This window comes from Eschrichtius robustus, chromosome 15 (assembly GCF_028021215.1).
Source record: "Eschrichtius robustus isolate mEscRob2 chromosome 15, mEscRob2.pri, whole genome shotgun sequence".
NCBI classification, from domain to species: Eukaryota; Metazoa; Chordata; class Mammalia; order Artiodactyla; family Eschrichtiidae; genus Eschrichtius; species Eschrichtius robustus.
In genome coordinates, this window is record NC_090838.1 from 63,419,094 (window position 1) to 63,433,095 (window position 14,002).

A 14,002-nucleotide genomic window follows, 5' to 3' on the forward strand; every position below is an offset into this window, starting at 1 on the left:
GGGCTCACTAGAGCCAGGCCTACTGGCACCAGCCATGAGGCGAGTCTGCCCCTGCATGCAAGACCCCTGCCAGGGCAAAGCTGAGGCCTGGGGCCCTGCCAGCAGTGGCAGACAAGGCTCGGACTTGTGGCGGGGAAGCCTGGCTGATTGTCGGGGCAGTCTTGGGACTGGCCAGGGTCCCAAGGGGTTGGGGTCAGACTAGGAGCTGGTTGCCTTAGTTGGGCCTGGTATTCTGATCTTTACCCAATCCTAAACCTTATCCTCAGGCAAGGCTGTAGATGAACACACTTGTCCGGGAATAAATACACACATGATACACAGCAATATATACAGAAATGGGGCCTGGGACAAGGCTGGGTGAGAAAGCACAGCCACCAGGGGTAAAAAGAGAAGTGCCAGGCCCCTGGGGGAGGGAAGTTACACTCATCAGGGACTGATGGGCTGGGACACATCCCATTGGTATGAGTTAACTCCTCTGGGCACTTGGGCCCTGCACCCAGTCACTGTCTCTCCCGTTTTCACCCCAAGTCCACCAGGAACTGGGTCTTTGGCACCAATAGTCCCTCTGGAAAGATCTTCAACTTAGCGCCCAAGAGGGACTGGGGCATGGGCAGCTCCCCACCGGCAGCCCAGAGGACTAGAGACCAGGACCAGGCGGACAGGCGGGACCCAAAGGCAAAGGACAGAGTCAAACCTTGGAGCAGCACGCCTTGGGAAGGAGGTGGCGCTTTTTTTTTTTTTTTTCCCAGCAATTGCTGAGGGACTGGCTCAAACTCCACTCTCATGGGACTAGGAAAACGTGAGCTGCCTTGGTCCTTAGGTGGTCTCCTGGCCAGTGAAAAGCCATGGTTCTGGGCAGCCCACTTTCTGTCCCTCAGGGATGCAGATACAGCATCTCCTTTGTTCTCTGCCAGTGCTGTGGGGAGGCAGCCTGAATAAAGCATGATATACTCAAGCCAAGTACCCCAAGCCTCCCAGGTGCTGGGCTGGCAAGGAGAGGTGGTAAGGACACCAAGTGGCCATCACCCATGGGGCCTCTACACATGCTGGGACCCCTGGAGCAGGGCCTGTGTTGGTTTGCTCTCACAGATACTCCTCTTTTGCATCTCATCAGGTGTGAGATGTGCAAGAGGGCTCTCCTGTGGGTGAGTGAAGGATAAGGTGCTCCTAGGGATGGCCAGGCCCTCCGTCCCTGTTCGCCCTCCTCAGCCCTAGCTGTGTGCTTGCCAGAGAAGTGACCAAGTAAACAAAAGCTCTCCACTCAGCAGCAGGGCTCATCCCCCTGGGGAGAGGCAAAAATAGCATCAAGCTGGTGGGGAGCCCACAAACCCGCCAGTTCTCAGGGCAGATATGAAGGCCAGGGCACACAAGTCTGTCAGCCCCAGGTGTGCAGCGGTACAGGCTGTGACCCATCGTTCCCATGGGCAGAGGCTTGGACCTGTGCAATATGCACCCCATACATCCCTCACACACTCAGCTGGAAAATACAGGGCGGGGGGCTTGGCGGGTTTCCTGGAAACAGCCAAACTTGTTGAGAAGCAAACTTCCCACCAGCAGGAGAAGGGAGTCTTGTTCACTCTGCTGCCCCAGTGCTGGCGGTGCTCGGCGCTACTGCACAGAAGGAACCTACGACAACCGTCAGGCCTTTCAGCACCACCTTTCTCCCACTCAAGCCTGCTGCCTGTGCACCCTGACCTCTCCCAGAACTGATGCCAGGCATTCCAGCGGGCATCTTCCCAGGGAGAAATTGCCCAAAGCCTTGTACTCAGGGATGGAGGCTACCTAGGGCAGAAAAAGCCCCTCAGTAGGACAGGCTCAGGCCAAGCAGGGCATCCCTTTGTGCTTTGTCCAGGAGACAGAGGGTCACAGGGAGCAGGTGCTATGGAGGGAGGATGCAGTTGGCAAAGCAGAACAGACACACCCAGGGCAACCAGGCCGAGTGGACCTCCACCTCCCTTCCAGGCCCCAGACAGAGGAAAGTTGTGCTTCTCCTTCGTGACTCCTGGGGACAGGGCTGGAGAGGTAAGAGCCAATGGAACCAGCTGCTCTGGGGTGGGGATGCCACACAGCCAAGGCTTCGTGCAGGACTGGACAGGGAGTTGCCAACGTGCCACCCTTGGTATTTGGGGTCTTCAAAGGGCAGGGCCAGAACAAGCCACGGGAGGAAAATCAACAATGAAAACAGCCAGGACACAGCTGAGTGGGGAGCCAGGAGAGCTGGGTACACTTCTGATCCTATGGGGGTCCCAGCTCTGGAGGCCTCCTTGCAGGGTAACCCAGAGCGGGGCTGATGTCCGTGCCAGGTTGCGGCAGAAAGTTGGGTTCCTGGAAAGGATTGAGAAACTAGAGGAGCCCAGCCCCAGCCAGAACCAGTGGCCTAATGATTAGGACTGAGAGCCCACCCTGTAACAGGAGAGAAGGAAACCCTAAGATGGACCTAGATCAATGTTTGAAAGAACTTTCCAAATGAAGGTTGGCAGGACCCACGGCCTTTGCGCCACTGTGGGAGTCCTGAGAGGCGGAACTGGGGAGACCTGAGTCTTTAGAGCCATAGTGACAGGAGCTAGCCCTCTGGGAACCGTGCAAGGGTCGGTGAAAGCCCCCATTTGCATTTTAAGCCAGTGGTTCTGGCTCAGGTCCCAGCACTGCCCCCGGCAGAAGACCCCCAACACAGCCCTCAGCCTGTGGGGCCAGTGGAGATTGAGGAGGGGGAAAAGTCCAATGAGGGGGGGGCTCTTCCTCATTCTTGGCCCCATGGGTCTGGCTCCCTACCAAAGCCACATCTTCAAGCAAGCTAGCCAGACGAGGAAGCAAACTAAACCACCCTCCTTCCGGACTCCTCCAGGCCCTAGCACAGAGGGCAGCCTAGTGATTCCCTCTCACGTAGCCTTGGGGACCCAAAGACCATCAGATTCCTGCCCAAGCACCCGGATTAGAAGTACATTCCTTGAGGACAGGAACTGCTTCTCACTGCTGACACCGTTTCCCAGAGGCTCGGGATTGGTGGAAGTTATAGAAACATGCACCTTTTAGCTCTGAATTTAGTTCTGGTGTGTCGTGGGTATGTGGTGGCTGGGAGGGATCTTGTCTTTTCTACAGCAATAAAAACTCGAAGTTTTCTCTACCTTGGGAGGGGTGGTCTCGATGTCCTGGGGAGAAGTTCTGGACGAACGTCTTGCCCTTCCACGCCCACCCCACTACCTCGCTGCACCCCTACCTCTCACTTTCGGCTGGCCACATCCCCAGACCGCTAGGGTTATCCCTGGAAAATACGGACTCAGAGCCCCGGCGGGCTGCCTGGAGGGGGTGCCCCACAGAAGGCTGGGACAGGGCAGGGGGAAGAGAAGAGCCCTCCTTGCCAAGTCTGAGCTGCCTTGTGGAGCAACCCACTGGCATGGAGCTTAACAGAGGCTCCCGACCAGGAGGCTGGGCCTCACAAAGGGGAGACCTGCCCCAGCAGCCCGAGCGGCCGAGGCGCCACTGGTGGTTATTGCAGATCCTCAGGGCGATGACACCAAGTGCTGGTGGGACTCAGCTCTTCGCTGACTGGGCCCAGAAGGCTGCTCCAGCTGGGGTTGGGGTGGGAGTCGGGGGACGGCTGTCCAAGCCCCTGCCCTGGAGAGGCAGTGCTCAGGGTCAGGCCTGTTGCTCCACTGTCCCAGCAGGACAGGAGACTGACAACCCCTCCCCAGAAGCCAGGGATAACACTAGGCCTCCAAAGGTCTAGTACAAATCAGGGTCCCTCTGGAGGTCCAAAGAGAGTGCCCTGGTGTGGGGCTGGCAGGGGCCCTGCCGCCCCCCACCCGGGTTAGCAGCCGCCTTCCACCTTGATGTGCAGGATCTTAGAGAATCCGGGCCTCCGCCGTAGGGCCTGCAGACCAAACCTGCGTTAGTTCCCCTCAGGGCAGACAGGTGGAGCCCTCCCTTCAAACACCCAGGTCACCAGCCCCAACCTAGGGATGCCACTGGGGGTCTTGGGCAGCCTCAGAGACAGCTGCTCACCTGGAGTTTTGTCACCATGTCCTCAAACAGCTTCTGGGCCTCAGGGCTGCTGGGCTCTTTGAAATAATCGGCAATCCCAACCTGGACCACAATGGACTTGAGGTTCCGGCAGATGCCTGGGAAAAGGTAAGGTGGGGGCCCATGTCTGATCTGGGCAATGGGGCTGTCTTCCCTCCTCTTACTAACTAACAGAATCAGAACCCTCTGAGAGACAGTTGTGTGCCAGGCACTGGGAGCAGATCCACGCTGCCCCGGGCTCAACCGGGCAAGGGGAGAAGGTGGAGGGTGAGGTCAAAGAGCAGTGGCTGTGGGGGACTCTGGGAGGACCGAGTGGACGACAGCCAGATGCGCAGGGGCTCTAGCACCTTCCCTGGCAGAGGGGACCGCTGTGCTCTGGTCTGGGCATGTGGAAATGAGTTACAAGGACGGAGTGGCTGAGGTTAGGCTGACGGATCTCGGCTGGAGCACTGGAGGCAGGGAGGCAGGGAACAAATAAGCGGGGAGCAGAGGGCTTAAGGGACTGGACGTTGCCATGAGGTCAGGGGAGGAGGAGCAAGAAGGTCAGGAGGCTGAGAGGATTCTAAAGGTTATGATTTTGGAGGCCAAGCAGTTAGTTCTGGTGGTCAGTCCAGGGTGGGGCCCTGAGGCTGAAGTGGGGTAAGAAGAGGATCCTGGAGATGACAAGAAGGTCGAGGAACCTTCAGTGCTCAGGACGTGAGGTCCTGCCAGGGGCCAAATGGTCCCGGATGATGCTCTACCCTTGCGCGTGTGCAGCCCCAGCTGGGCACCTGTGTCCTTAATGAAGGTGGAGGAATGACTGGGAGGGGAGCGGGGGCTGGAGGGAGGCAGGGGCCAGCGGAGGCGTGTGTGTGAGCCCTCTGAGAAGTGTTCTAGGGGGCTCACACACATTATCTCATTAATCTTCCCACTCATTCGGTTTAGAAGTCAGCTTAAAAGATGGGGATACAGAACCCAAGAGAAGTACAGTAATTTGCCCAAAGTCACACAGCTAATAATCAGTAGAGCCAGAACTGAGACCTAGGTCAGCCAGTTCCAGAACCCACCTGTTCTGCCTTTGCCCTTGGCTGGAGGCTCGTGTGGGGGTAGATGGTAGATGGTGCTGAACAGCTCCTGCCTCCAACGTGGACAGAGCACAAGGCAATACATATCCACTGAACTGAACCATTTGGGTCAGATGCTGGCAGGCCTTAAATGCCACACTGGCCTCAGAAGGCACTGGTGGCAAAGCCAGGACTAGAACGCTGGTCAATCTGACCCCAGTGCTGGTGTTTGCTGACTAGGAGCGAGAGGGAGTCGGTTATGCTACTTGCTGACAAGACATGGTAAGAGGCAACAGTGGGACCCCACCCCACGCTCCCCATCACTCACTGTTGAAATGCAGCAGGGCCTTGGGGGTGACAGGGGTGGCCGTGAGCACCAACATCTCCAGTCCCTTCAGGCCTTCCCGGCAGACCTCAGCCGCCACCTCTTGGGTGATCTCCGACACGTGGTCCAGCTCCAGGACCTGCAGTCGCATGCAGTTTCTCGCTAGGAAGAGGGAAGAAGAGGCAAGGTCCTGCTGACAAACACCCCAGGTCACCTCCTGCCACCACCCAGGCTGCAGCCCTGAGTCCCTCTGGGATTTCAGTGTTGCATCCACGCCTGCTTCCCATCACCCCCTACCCCAGTCCCAAGGAAAGACTCACCGAGTGATGCCAGGCCCTGCACCCCACAGCCGGCACCCCCGACGCCCAGGGCCCGGAGGTGGGGCCAACAGCGACCGATCATCTGTAGGCAGCGGTTACTGAAGCGCGTGGGCTGCTGGCTGGAGAACAGGGTGGAGGGAGGGCTGTCAGGGAAGCCCCTGGCTGCATGATACCCTAAGCCTGCTTCTCTGTCAGGACCTGCCTCTCAAAGGCGAGGCCCCACCAACCACCCAGCTGTTCAAGTCAGAAACCTGGGATCTTCCCTGACCTCACCTCACCTTCCCTCCCTCACCTCCTGCCAAGACCTGCAGATTCTGATTCCTGAATAACTTTCAACCCACAGTTCAGACCACCATCCATATTCATCTGATTATACAACTAGTCTCCCTGCCAGTTCATCCAGCGGCTGCTGACAGCCAGCCCCTCACTCCCATATCCTTTCACTCAGTCATTCAACAAAAGCTTCTCAAGTGCCTGTCATGACCAAGAACAATTGAGCTGGGCCCTGGGGACACAGTGGCGACATAGAGACATGGTCCCTGCCTCCAAGAGATGGGCAGTGGGGGGGATGACACAGAACATTCCTAGTCTGATGTAATCCCGTTTTTTAAGATCTAAAATCCCCCAGTGGCTTCCCAGTGCTTTCTAGACAAAATGCAAACATCTAAAACCCCTTAGGCAAGGCCTTCTGACCTTGGCCCAAACCTTCCTTTCCACACTCATTGCTCGCTGGGCCCTGCCCACCACTCACACCACACTTTCTCCTTCCCTGAACACTTCATCACTTAATAATCGCCCAGCATCTGCCACGTGCTCAGTACCAGGGATACAGAAATGGACATTCACAGCCTCTGCCCTGAGAAACATGAGTCTGGTGTAGACTGAAATATAGAGAAATTTTTGCAAAATGGACTACAGCAGGGGCCAGGACAAGGTGCAAGAGGAATGGAGACAGGGGAGCAGTGACAAATTCTACCAGGGTGTTAGTGACAGGACACTGGGGGACCCGGAAGGAGGTGTCATGTGGAGAGGGGCTTGCAGGGCAGGTGCAGGGAGTGAAAAAGCCTGGTATGTTTGAGGAATTCCAAGTAAAGCGATGAATGATCTCACACCCTGGATTCTCGGAAAACCAGCTCTTTTGTACATTATACAATGACCTCCCTGAACTGCCTTTCATGTGCCAAACAAACCTGGCTATTTCCAGCTAGTGTGGTAAATAGCCCACTGTGGCCTCTGCAGCCTTTATGCACACATCTCATTTGAGCCAGCTATAGTCCTAATAAGATCGACAGATCTAATACCCCCTTCACTTTACAGTTGAGAAACTAAGGCACGAGTGGGTAGCCCAAAGTCACACTGCTAGCCGGCCAGGACATGATCCCAAGTCTGATTCTGAAGCCCTGCTCCTGTTGCCTGAAGACACAGACTGATGAATGTGAATCTGTCACCCCAAACTGCATATGGAATGGGCCCAGATTTGCTCAGTCCTCAGCCCCACACCCAGCCCCAACCCTGCCCTTCCGCACCCCTGCCTGGGCTCACCAGGGGTGAAGTGGCGCCACCTGGAGGGAGACAATCTCTCTGCAGCCTGCGCCCAGGGCCCAAATGACCTCATGGCCCACCGGGTCTGTGGCGCTTCTGTTGAAAAGACAAAGCTGGGGCCACCGACTCTGGTGGCCTCTGCTCCTTTCCCTTGGGCCACAGAGCTCTTGGGTCCCTTTGCCTGAGAGCCCTGGGGGAAGGATATGCAGAGCCCAGGGATCCCTGGGGCCCGAGGCCTTGCTTCTTGCAGTGTGGACCCACCTGTAGGTGACAGCCTGCAGGGCACGGCAGTAGCAGCTGGCCAGCCAGAGCGAACGGTCAGTGAGGATGTTGGGACAGTGGGAGATGCGCAGGATCAGCAGATTCCCCCCAGCCGCCTTCAGCAGAGACTCTAGCCCTGCTTCCAGACAGCCCCTGGGGATAGCCAAGAGGTCAGGGCACTGTTTGTGGCCAGCTCCTCCTCTGGGAAGCTTCCCGACATCACTCTGGGTCTGCAGCTCAGAAGCAACCCCCACCCACCCACCGTGGCCTCACCGGGTACTCCGGGCATACTCTTCTTTGCTCTCCTTCTTGCCCCGCTGCCGGGGCTTCAGGTTCTGCAGTGTCAGCGAGTGGGCCTGGGTGCACCACTGAGCCAGCATTGCCAAGAACTGCAGGGAGAGAGGGGTTACCTGGGGATGAGGGGATCTGGGTTTGGTTGGCTGGAAGTGGACCAGCCCCAGGATAGGAGGCCTCACGAGAGCATTTCGGGGAGTCAGGTTGGAGCTGGGGTGCTGTAAAAGGCTGCAAGGACCAGACCTTGCGGGGCCAGACTCTGCCAGGGAAAAGGAGGGTTCACAGCATGGGTGATTGGGAGGGCAGGGCGGCAGGCAGGGACAGGCACCTTGGAACAGACGCGGGCGTTCTCAAGCAGCACCCGTGTCCAGACGGCAGGGTGGCGGGCCACAAAGCGCCAGTCCCGGCAGACCTCGGCGGCATGTAGCAGTGTGCGCGTGTCCAGGTAGGTGAAGATGCAGAACAGGGCGGCTCGCATCTTGAGGATCTCCGGGCTGATGACCTCATTGGAGCGTGAGGGGCTGCCCCTCTCGGCTCGCCGACCCCGCCCACTGCCTCCCTCAGGGCGGGCTGCACAATATCACGGGGTCAAAGGTCAGTGTGGGGTATAGGTGGGGAGCTGGGGTAGGGTAGGAGCTGCAGGAGGAATGGGCATGACAGAACCATGCCAGGGGACCAGCAACTTGGGAGGAGGGACAAAGGGCCTCTGCTTCCCCCTCCTCTGCATCACCCTCATTCCTAGTTTTGCAAATTAGAAAAAGGTGGCCCTTCCTCAAGGGAACTTTCTTTTTAAGGTCGTATATCATCACATAGTCCAAAGTCATCCCCTAGATGAGGTGACTGAGTCAAGGCTGGAGAAGGAAGGGGCTTGGATAGAAACTCTGCATCTGTGAACAGAATGCAGGTGAGAGGTTGCCCAGAGCAGTCACCGGGGCACAGCCATGCACCCTGACCCGAACTCTCCAGCCTCCTGACCCCGACCCACTCACATATGCACATGGCTTTGTGTGGATACAGGAGAGGGTTCGCCCTGCTGTCCCCAGGCTTCAGTTTGAACACTCAACTCCTCTCCTGTGAATGTCATGTGAAGGGACCCCCTGAGCTGTGGCATCCTTGTGCAATACCCAACCTGAGTGCCCCTGTGCTACAGCAGCGTCCTGTCCCAGCAGCTCCTGCTCCAAACTTGCTGGGCCCTGCGTGGGAGGCAGTTTGTCATTCTCATTGTGGGAAGTCTGGGGCAAGGCGAAAGGCGGTGCAGGAGCCCAGGAGATTTACTGCCTCGGCCCTGTGTCCCCTGAGAGTGCCTGGCACCATGGAAAGACTGGCCTCTCAGTCCCCCTCCCAAGACTCACCAGAGAGCCGGCAGCTGCTCAACGGCCCAGCCATAGCAGGCCCAGGGCGGGGGGCATCCGAGGGGCCCTCAGCCTCTGACTCGGTGGTTCGGGAGCCCACATCCGAGACGTCACCTTCCTCCCCCTCCGTGCTGTGTCGGCGAGGTCTGCGCTGCCAGTTCTGGATGGCCTGGCGCCGCAGGCCTGAGCTGCGAGGGGGCTGGGCCCGCTCCAAGCCGCCGTTGGCAGCCTGGACCCGTGTGCCCAAGCCCCCGGGGCCACTGTCCTCAGGGGCCCCCTCTTCTGGCCGGGGCAGCTCCAGACTGTCACTGTCATAGCAGCCTGAGCTCTGGGATGCAGCTGGGATGCGACTGCAGGCCCTGGGGTAGGGTGGACCAGATGGTGAGGAGCAAGGGGTCCTAGGCCTGCCTGAACTCCCCATGCCACCCCACCACTGGCCAAGGGCAACCCACCCACCTTACTTTCCAAGAGTCCCCTCTGAGTGTGGAAAGCCAGACAGAGGTGACCCGAGGAGGACGGGGGGAGGAGGAGAAGCCACGGCCCAGATGGGCCAGCCAGCCAGCGGGCCAGTGGATCTTTCCAGGGGGAGGGTGGGCTGTGTGGGGCGGGCCAGGCCCGCGGCTTACCCTGTGCTGGGAGAGGAGCCATGCCGTGACACCGCGTATGTGCTAGGCATGGCCAGGCCCGCGTGGTGTTCTCGCTGTGGGCCCCCAGAGAGGGAAGGAAGGGCAGGGGGGCAGAGGAGGCCAGAGGATGAGAAGGAACAGGAGAAACAGGGTACAAGATGGAGAGAAGGGGGGGTGGAGAAGAGAGAAGAAGGAGAACAGTTGGGAAAGATGGACAAGTAGACAGATAGACAGCCCAGAGAGGCAGGCTCACCAGCCCCCTCCCCACGCCCACCAAGCACCCCAGACCCCGGCTTGTGGCTCCTGGGCTCTCATTTGCAGGGACGGGCAGAGGCAAACCCCTGCCTGAGGACTGGGGTTGCTGGATGGTATTTCACTACAGCCTCAGGGCTGGCACTTCTGCTGTCAGAGGGGCTCCCCTATTCCTGGACCCCAACTTCAGGCCTGGAATCTGCTCATGGGGAAGAGCCAAAGAAGGAAGCACGGAACATCGTGGGGCGGGGGGTTGTCAGGCCATGTATGAGGCATGGTTGTAGGGGGTCAGGTGTGCAGGTGGAGGAGGGAAGGCAGGTGGGCACTCACCGTCCTGCCTGGGCCCCGGGTACTGGGCCCAGCACCACTTCCCCCACCTCCGCGGCCCAGGCTGGCACTGGGAGTGCTGCCACAGCTGCTGCTGATGACCTGCAGCTGCCGCTCGGCGCGGTCGGCCCGCTCGAGGAGCTCCTCGATGAACTGCTGCAGCCGCAGCTTGGCGCTGGCCTCCCGCGCTGCCGTCTCCTTCAGGAACTGGTCAATCTGCACCACCTCCCTGGGCCCGGAGCAGTCTCTTTACCCCAGTGCCGTGGCCTGGCTGCCCACCCACCCTCCGGAGGAGACCCTGAGCGGCAGGGAGAGACACGGGCACAGCTGGCCGCAGTGTCCGCTCGTGGTCACGTGGGCACACACAGACCACACCCAGGAACACTGCCCCACACAACACAACGGCACACACAGAAACGCAAGCGCACACTCCGAGTCATACACGTACACCCCACCAACCCAGCCCTAAACACACAACCAGACACCCTGCTCCCCACAGAGATACTCACAGGCGTGCTCAGTCACACACAGCCATCTCCTCCCTCCAGAAACACTCACGGGCACACACTTAGAGTCCACATAGCCCAGCAGACAGCCCCCCACGCTCATGTACACGTACTCATATCCCGTTCATTCACAGGCACACAGTCTGAGGCACAGTCCTACCAACACATTCAAACACACACACTTTCAGAAACAGTCTCAGATTCAGAAAAGCACACTTATAGTTGCACCAACCTCCAGGAGTTGCACGGACACACAGTACACTTAAGAGTCATGTGAGTATTTACTCTCGAGTGCATTCACAGTTGTTCATGCATCCATTCACCATTTACAGGCACCCTCTAGGTGCCAGGCACCATTCTAGGTGTTGGGGTGTCCAGCAGTGAACAAAGCAGAGAAAACTTCCTGCCCCCCACGGAGCTTATATCACAATGGGGACGAATAAATAACATCTGTGTACTTCATAATTCTACACTGAAAGACCAGAGGAATGAGGAGAAGCCAGCAAAGAAGACTGAAAAGAAGCCAATAGAAAGAGAGACGGTAATTCCAAGGAGAGTGTCTTAGAAGCCAAGTTAAAGAGGTGTTTCAAGGATCAGCAGTGTCAAATGCTGCCAATGGGCCAAGTAAGAAGATGACTTGGCCTCGGTAACATGAAGGTCATTTATGACATGGAGGATAGTGATGGAGGTGGACAACTGATCACAGTGGGTTCAAGAGAGAAAGCGGGGAAAGAAATTGAAGACGAGGAGTAGAAACAATATTTTCAAGGAGTTTTTCTGTAAGGAGGAGAGAAGGGGCGGTAGCTTAAGGGGGAGATAGGGTTAGGCAGAGTGGAGAAAGGACCGTATGTCTGTATGTTTTTAGTAATGATACAGTAGATAGGGAAAACCTGACGGGGGCAAAGGGAGAGGGGAGAATTGAGCCATGTCTTTGAGTAGGCAAAAGGGAAGACGATCTGGTGTCACAATCAGGAACTGGCCTTGGTAGGAGGATAGAAAAGGAAGAGAAACCGTCTTTACACACGCGGTCACACTGCCATGGACTCAGAGTCCTAAACACACACCTTCATGACACTCTTGGCCACACGCGCACCACCTTTACATGCTAGTGGCCACCGATCCCATATAATTTGGCCACATACATAGCCACACCCACGGTGGTGGCGGCGGCACAGTGACACGCGTGGTCACCTACTCAGGAACATTCGAGGACACACCCACCCACAAGGCCCTTCGGGCCACTCACTGCTGCTTGCGGCTCAGCTCCTGTTCCTTGTGCACCAGGTCCTGCTTGAGCGAGGCCAGCAGCTCCACACTCACGTCCACCTGGCGCGAGAGCTCGGAAGCGCGCTCCTCCAGCTCCTCCTTCTCGCGCCCCAGCCGCGCGCTCTCCTGCCGCGCAGTCTCCAGCTCCGCCGCCTTGCGCTCCAGCTCGGCCTGAAGCCGGCCCACCTGGCCCGCGATTTTCTGCTCCACCTCCTCGCTCAGCCGCTCCAGCCGTCGGTCCACCTCCAGCTTCTCCAGCGCGCGGATCTTGAGGCGAGCCAGGCCCTCTTCGTAAGCCACATCGGCGGGCGAGGGAGACGCGGGCGAGGCAGAGGCGGGCCCGGGGCCAGGCCCGGGCGGCGGCGTCGAGCACGCCGAGGAGGCCACGGACTTGCGGGCGAATAGCTCCCCCAGCGGGATCTCGATCTCGCGGAGCGCGTAGCGCGCGGCGGCGGCGGGCACGAGGCCCGGCTCAGCCAGCTCCTCGCAGGGCAGGCTGGCGGGCACCAGGTCGCCAGGGAAGTGGGCGAGGGGTGCGTGGTGGTGATGGTGGTGCAGCAGGTGTGGCGCCGCGGGGGACGGCCCGGCCGCCTGCTCCTTGCCCTGGAAGGACGTGCTCTCGAAGACCTCGCGCCGGGCGCCTGGCACGGCCAGCAGGGCGGCAGGCTCAGGCGCCAGAGGGAAACCGGAGGCGGCGGCGGCGGCGGCGGCAGCCGCGGCCGCCGCGGCGCCGTCGCAAATGCTGTTGGTCTTGGAGAGGATGTAGAGCGTCTCGTACGTGTGGCTGTACTCCAGGTGCGCGCGCAGCGACGACAGGCTCCGGAAGCGCTTGTGCTCCCCGCAGCGGGGGCAGCGGTAGGGCAGGTCCAGCGAGGCCATGGTCCCGCCGTACCCGCTGCGCCCGGGCTCCACCGCGGCCGCCCTGCGGGTCAGCCGGGCGCGCTCATGGGGGGCCGCGGGCGAGCCCCCCTGAGGGGTCAGGCAGACTCAGGGCGCTGGCGGCCAGGGGCAAGGAGGCTAGAAGAGAGGGAGCAAGCCTTAGGAGGGTGGTATCCGTCCCCACCTCCAACCCATATCCCCCACCCATGACAAAATTGACTTCCCCAGAAAACACGTGCCCAGAAGAGAGAGGCGAGGGGAGACCAATGGCCAGACCTCCCAGAGGGGACTGGCCTGCTCCAGTACCTGTGTGAGGGCTGTGCATGTATGAGAGTGAGAAAGAATGAGAATTCTCTAAGACAGAAAAAAAAAAAACAGCATTAGTTTTATTTATAATAGTTACAACCCGGACATAACCGAAGTGCCCATCACCAGTAGAATGGATAAATTGTGTTATATTCATAATGGGATGTTACCCAGCAATAAGAAAAGGAACCACTGGTACATGCAACAACATGGGTGAATCCATTTAATATTATGCTGCATGAAAGAAGCCAGACTAGATTGCATACTGCTGGATTCCACACATATGGAGTTCAAGAACAGACTAAATTGATGATGATAGAAGTCAGAATAGAGTTTACCCCTGGGGCCTGTACAGACTGGAAAGGGGCAGGAGGGAACTTCATGTAATGCTGAAAATGTTCTCTATCTTGATATGAGTGGTGGTTATACAGGTGTATATGTAAGGTTATACAGTTTATACATATGTACACTTACGATTAGTGTACTATATGTACTAGCTTGTTACATCTCAAAAAAAAAAAAATGCTTATTTCGTGTCTTGCAAACCACACTCATTAGACCAGCTGGACTATTGGTACCATGTTGCAGTGACCAAGATGTCACCTCACCTGATGATACCTATGTATGTCACTGTTCCCGTTCCTGCTTCTGTCCCACTCCCTCCCATCCCTGCTCTGCCCTTT

The 14,002-nt window shown here is 58.1% G+C and overlaps 1 protein-coding gene across 1 annotated transcript; it reads right to left on the minus strand.

The window, feature by feature from the left end:
- Positions 1-3,808: 3,808 nt before the first annotated feature.
- FBXO41 (F-box protein 41) lies at positions 3,809-13,013 on the minus strand. The gene is made up of 12 exons (XM_068564922.1): positions 12,115-13,013; positions 10,366-10,591; positions 9,784-9,857; positions 9,158-9,516; positions 8,134-8,375; positions 7,785-7,900; positions 7,512-7,664; positions 7,251-7,346; positions 5,709-5,827; positions 5,392-5,550; positions 4,003-4,118; positions 3,809-3,871 (listed from the first exon to the last, which is right to left on the minus strand). Exons 1-12 carry the CDS (start codon positions 13,011-13,013, stop codon positions 3,809-3,811), a joined length of 2,622 nt encoding a protein of 873 aa, XP_068421023.1.
- Positions 13,014-14,002: the final 989 nt, after the last annotated feature.

What these genes read in the sequence shown, in the direction of transcription:
- FBXO41 (XM_068564922.1), bottom strand. Translation starts at nt 13,013, where the DNA reads ATGGCCTCGCTGGACCTGCCCTACCGCTGCCCCCGCTGCGGGGAGCAC. An exon ending in GCAGGGCCTGGCATCACTCG is followed by an intron (nt 5,551 to 5,708) that starts GTGAGTCTTTCC and finishes CCCTCTTCCTAG; the next exon opens with CGAGAAACTGCATGCGACTG. An exon ending in ACATGGTGACAAAACTCCAG is followed by an intron (nt 3,872 to 4,002) that starts GTGAGCAGCTGT and finishes TTTGGTCTGCAG; the next exon opens with GCCCTACGGCGGAGGCCCGG.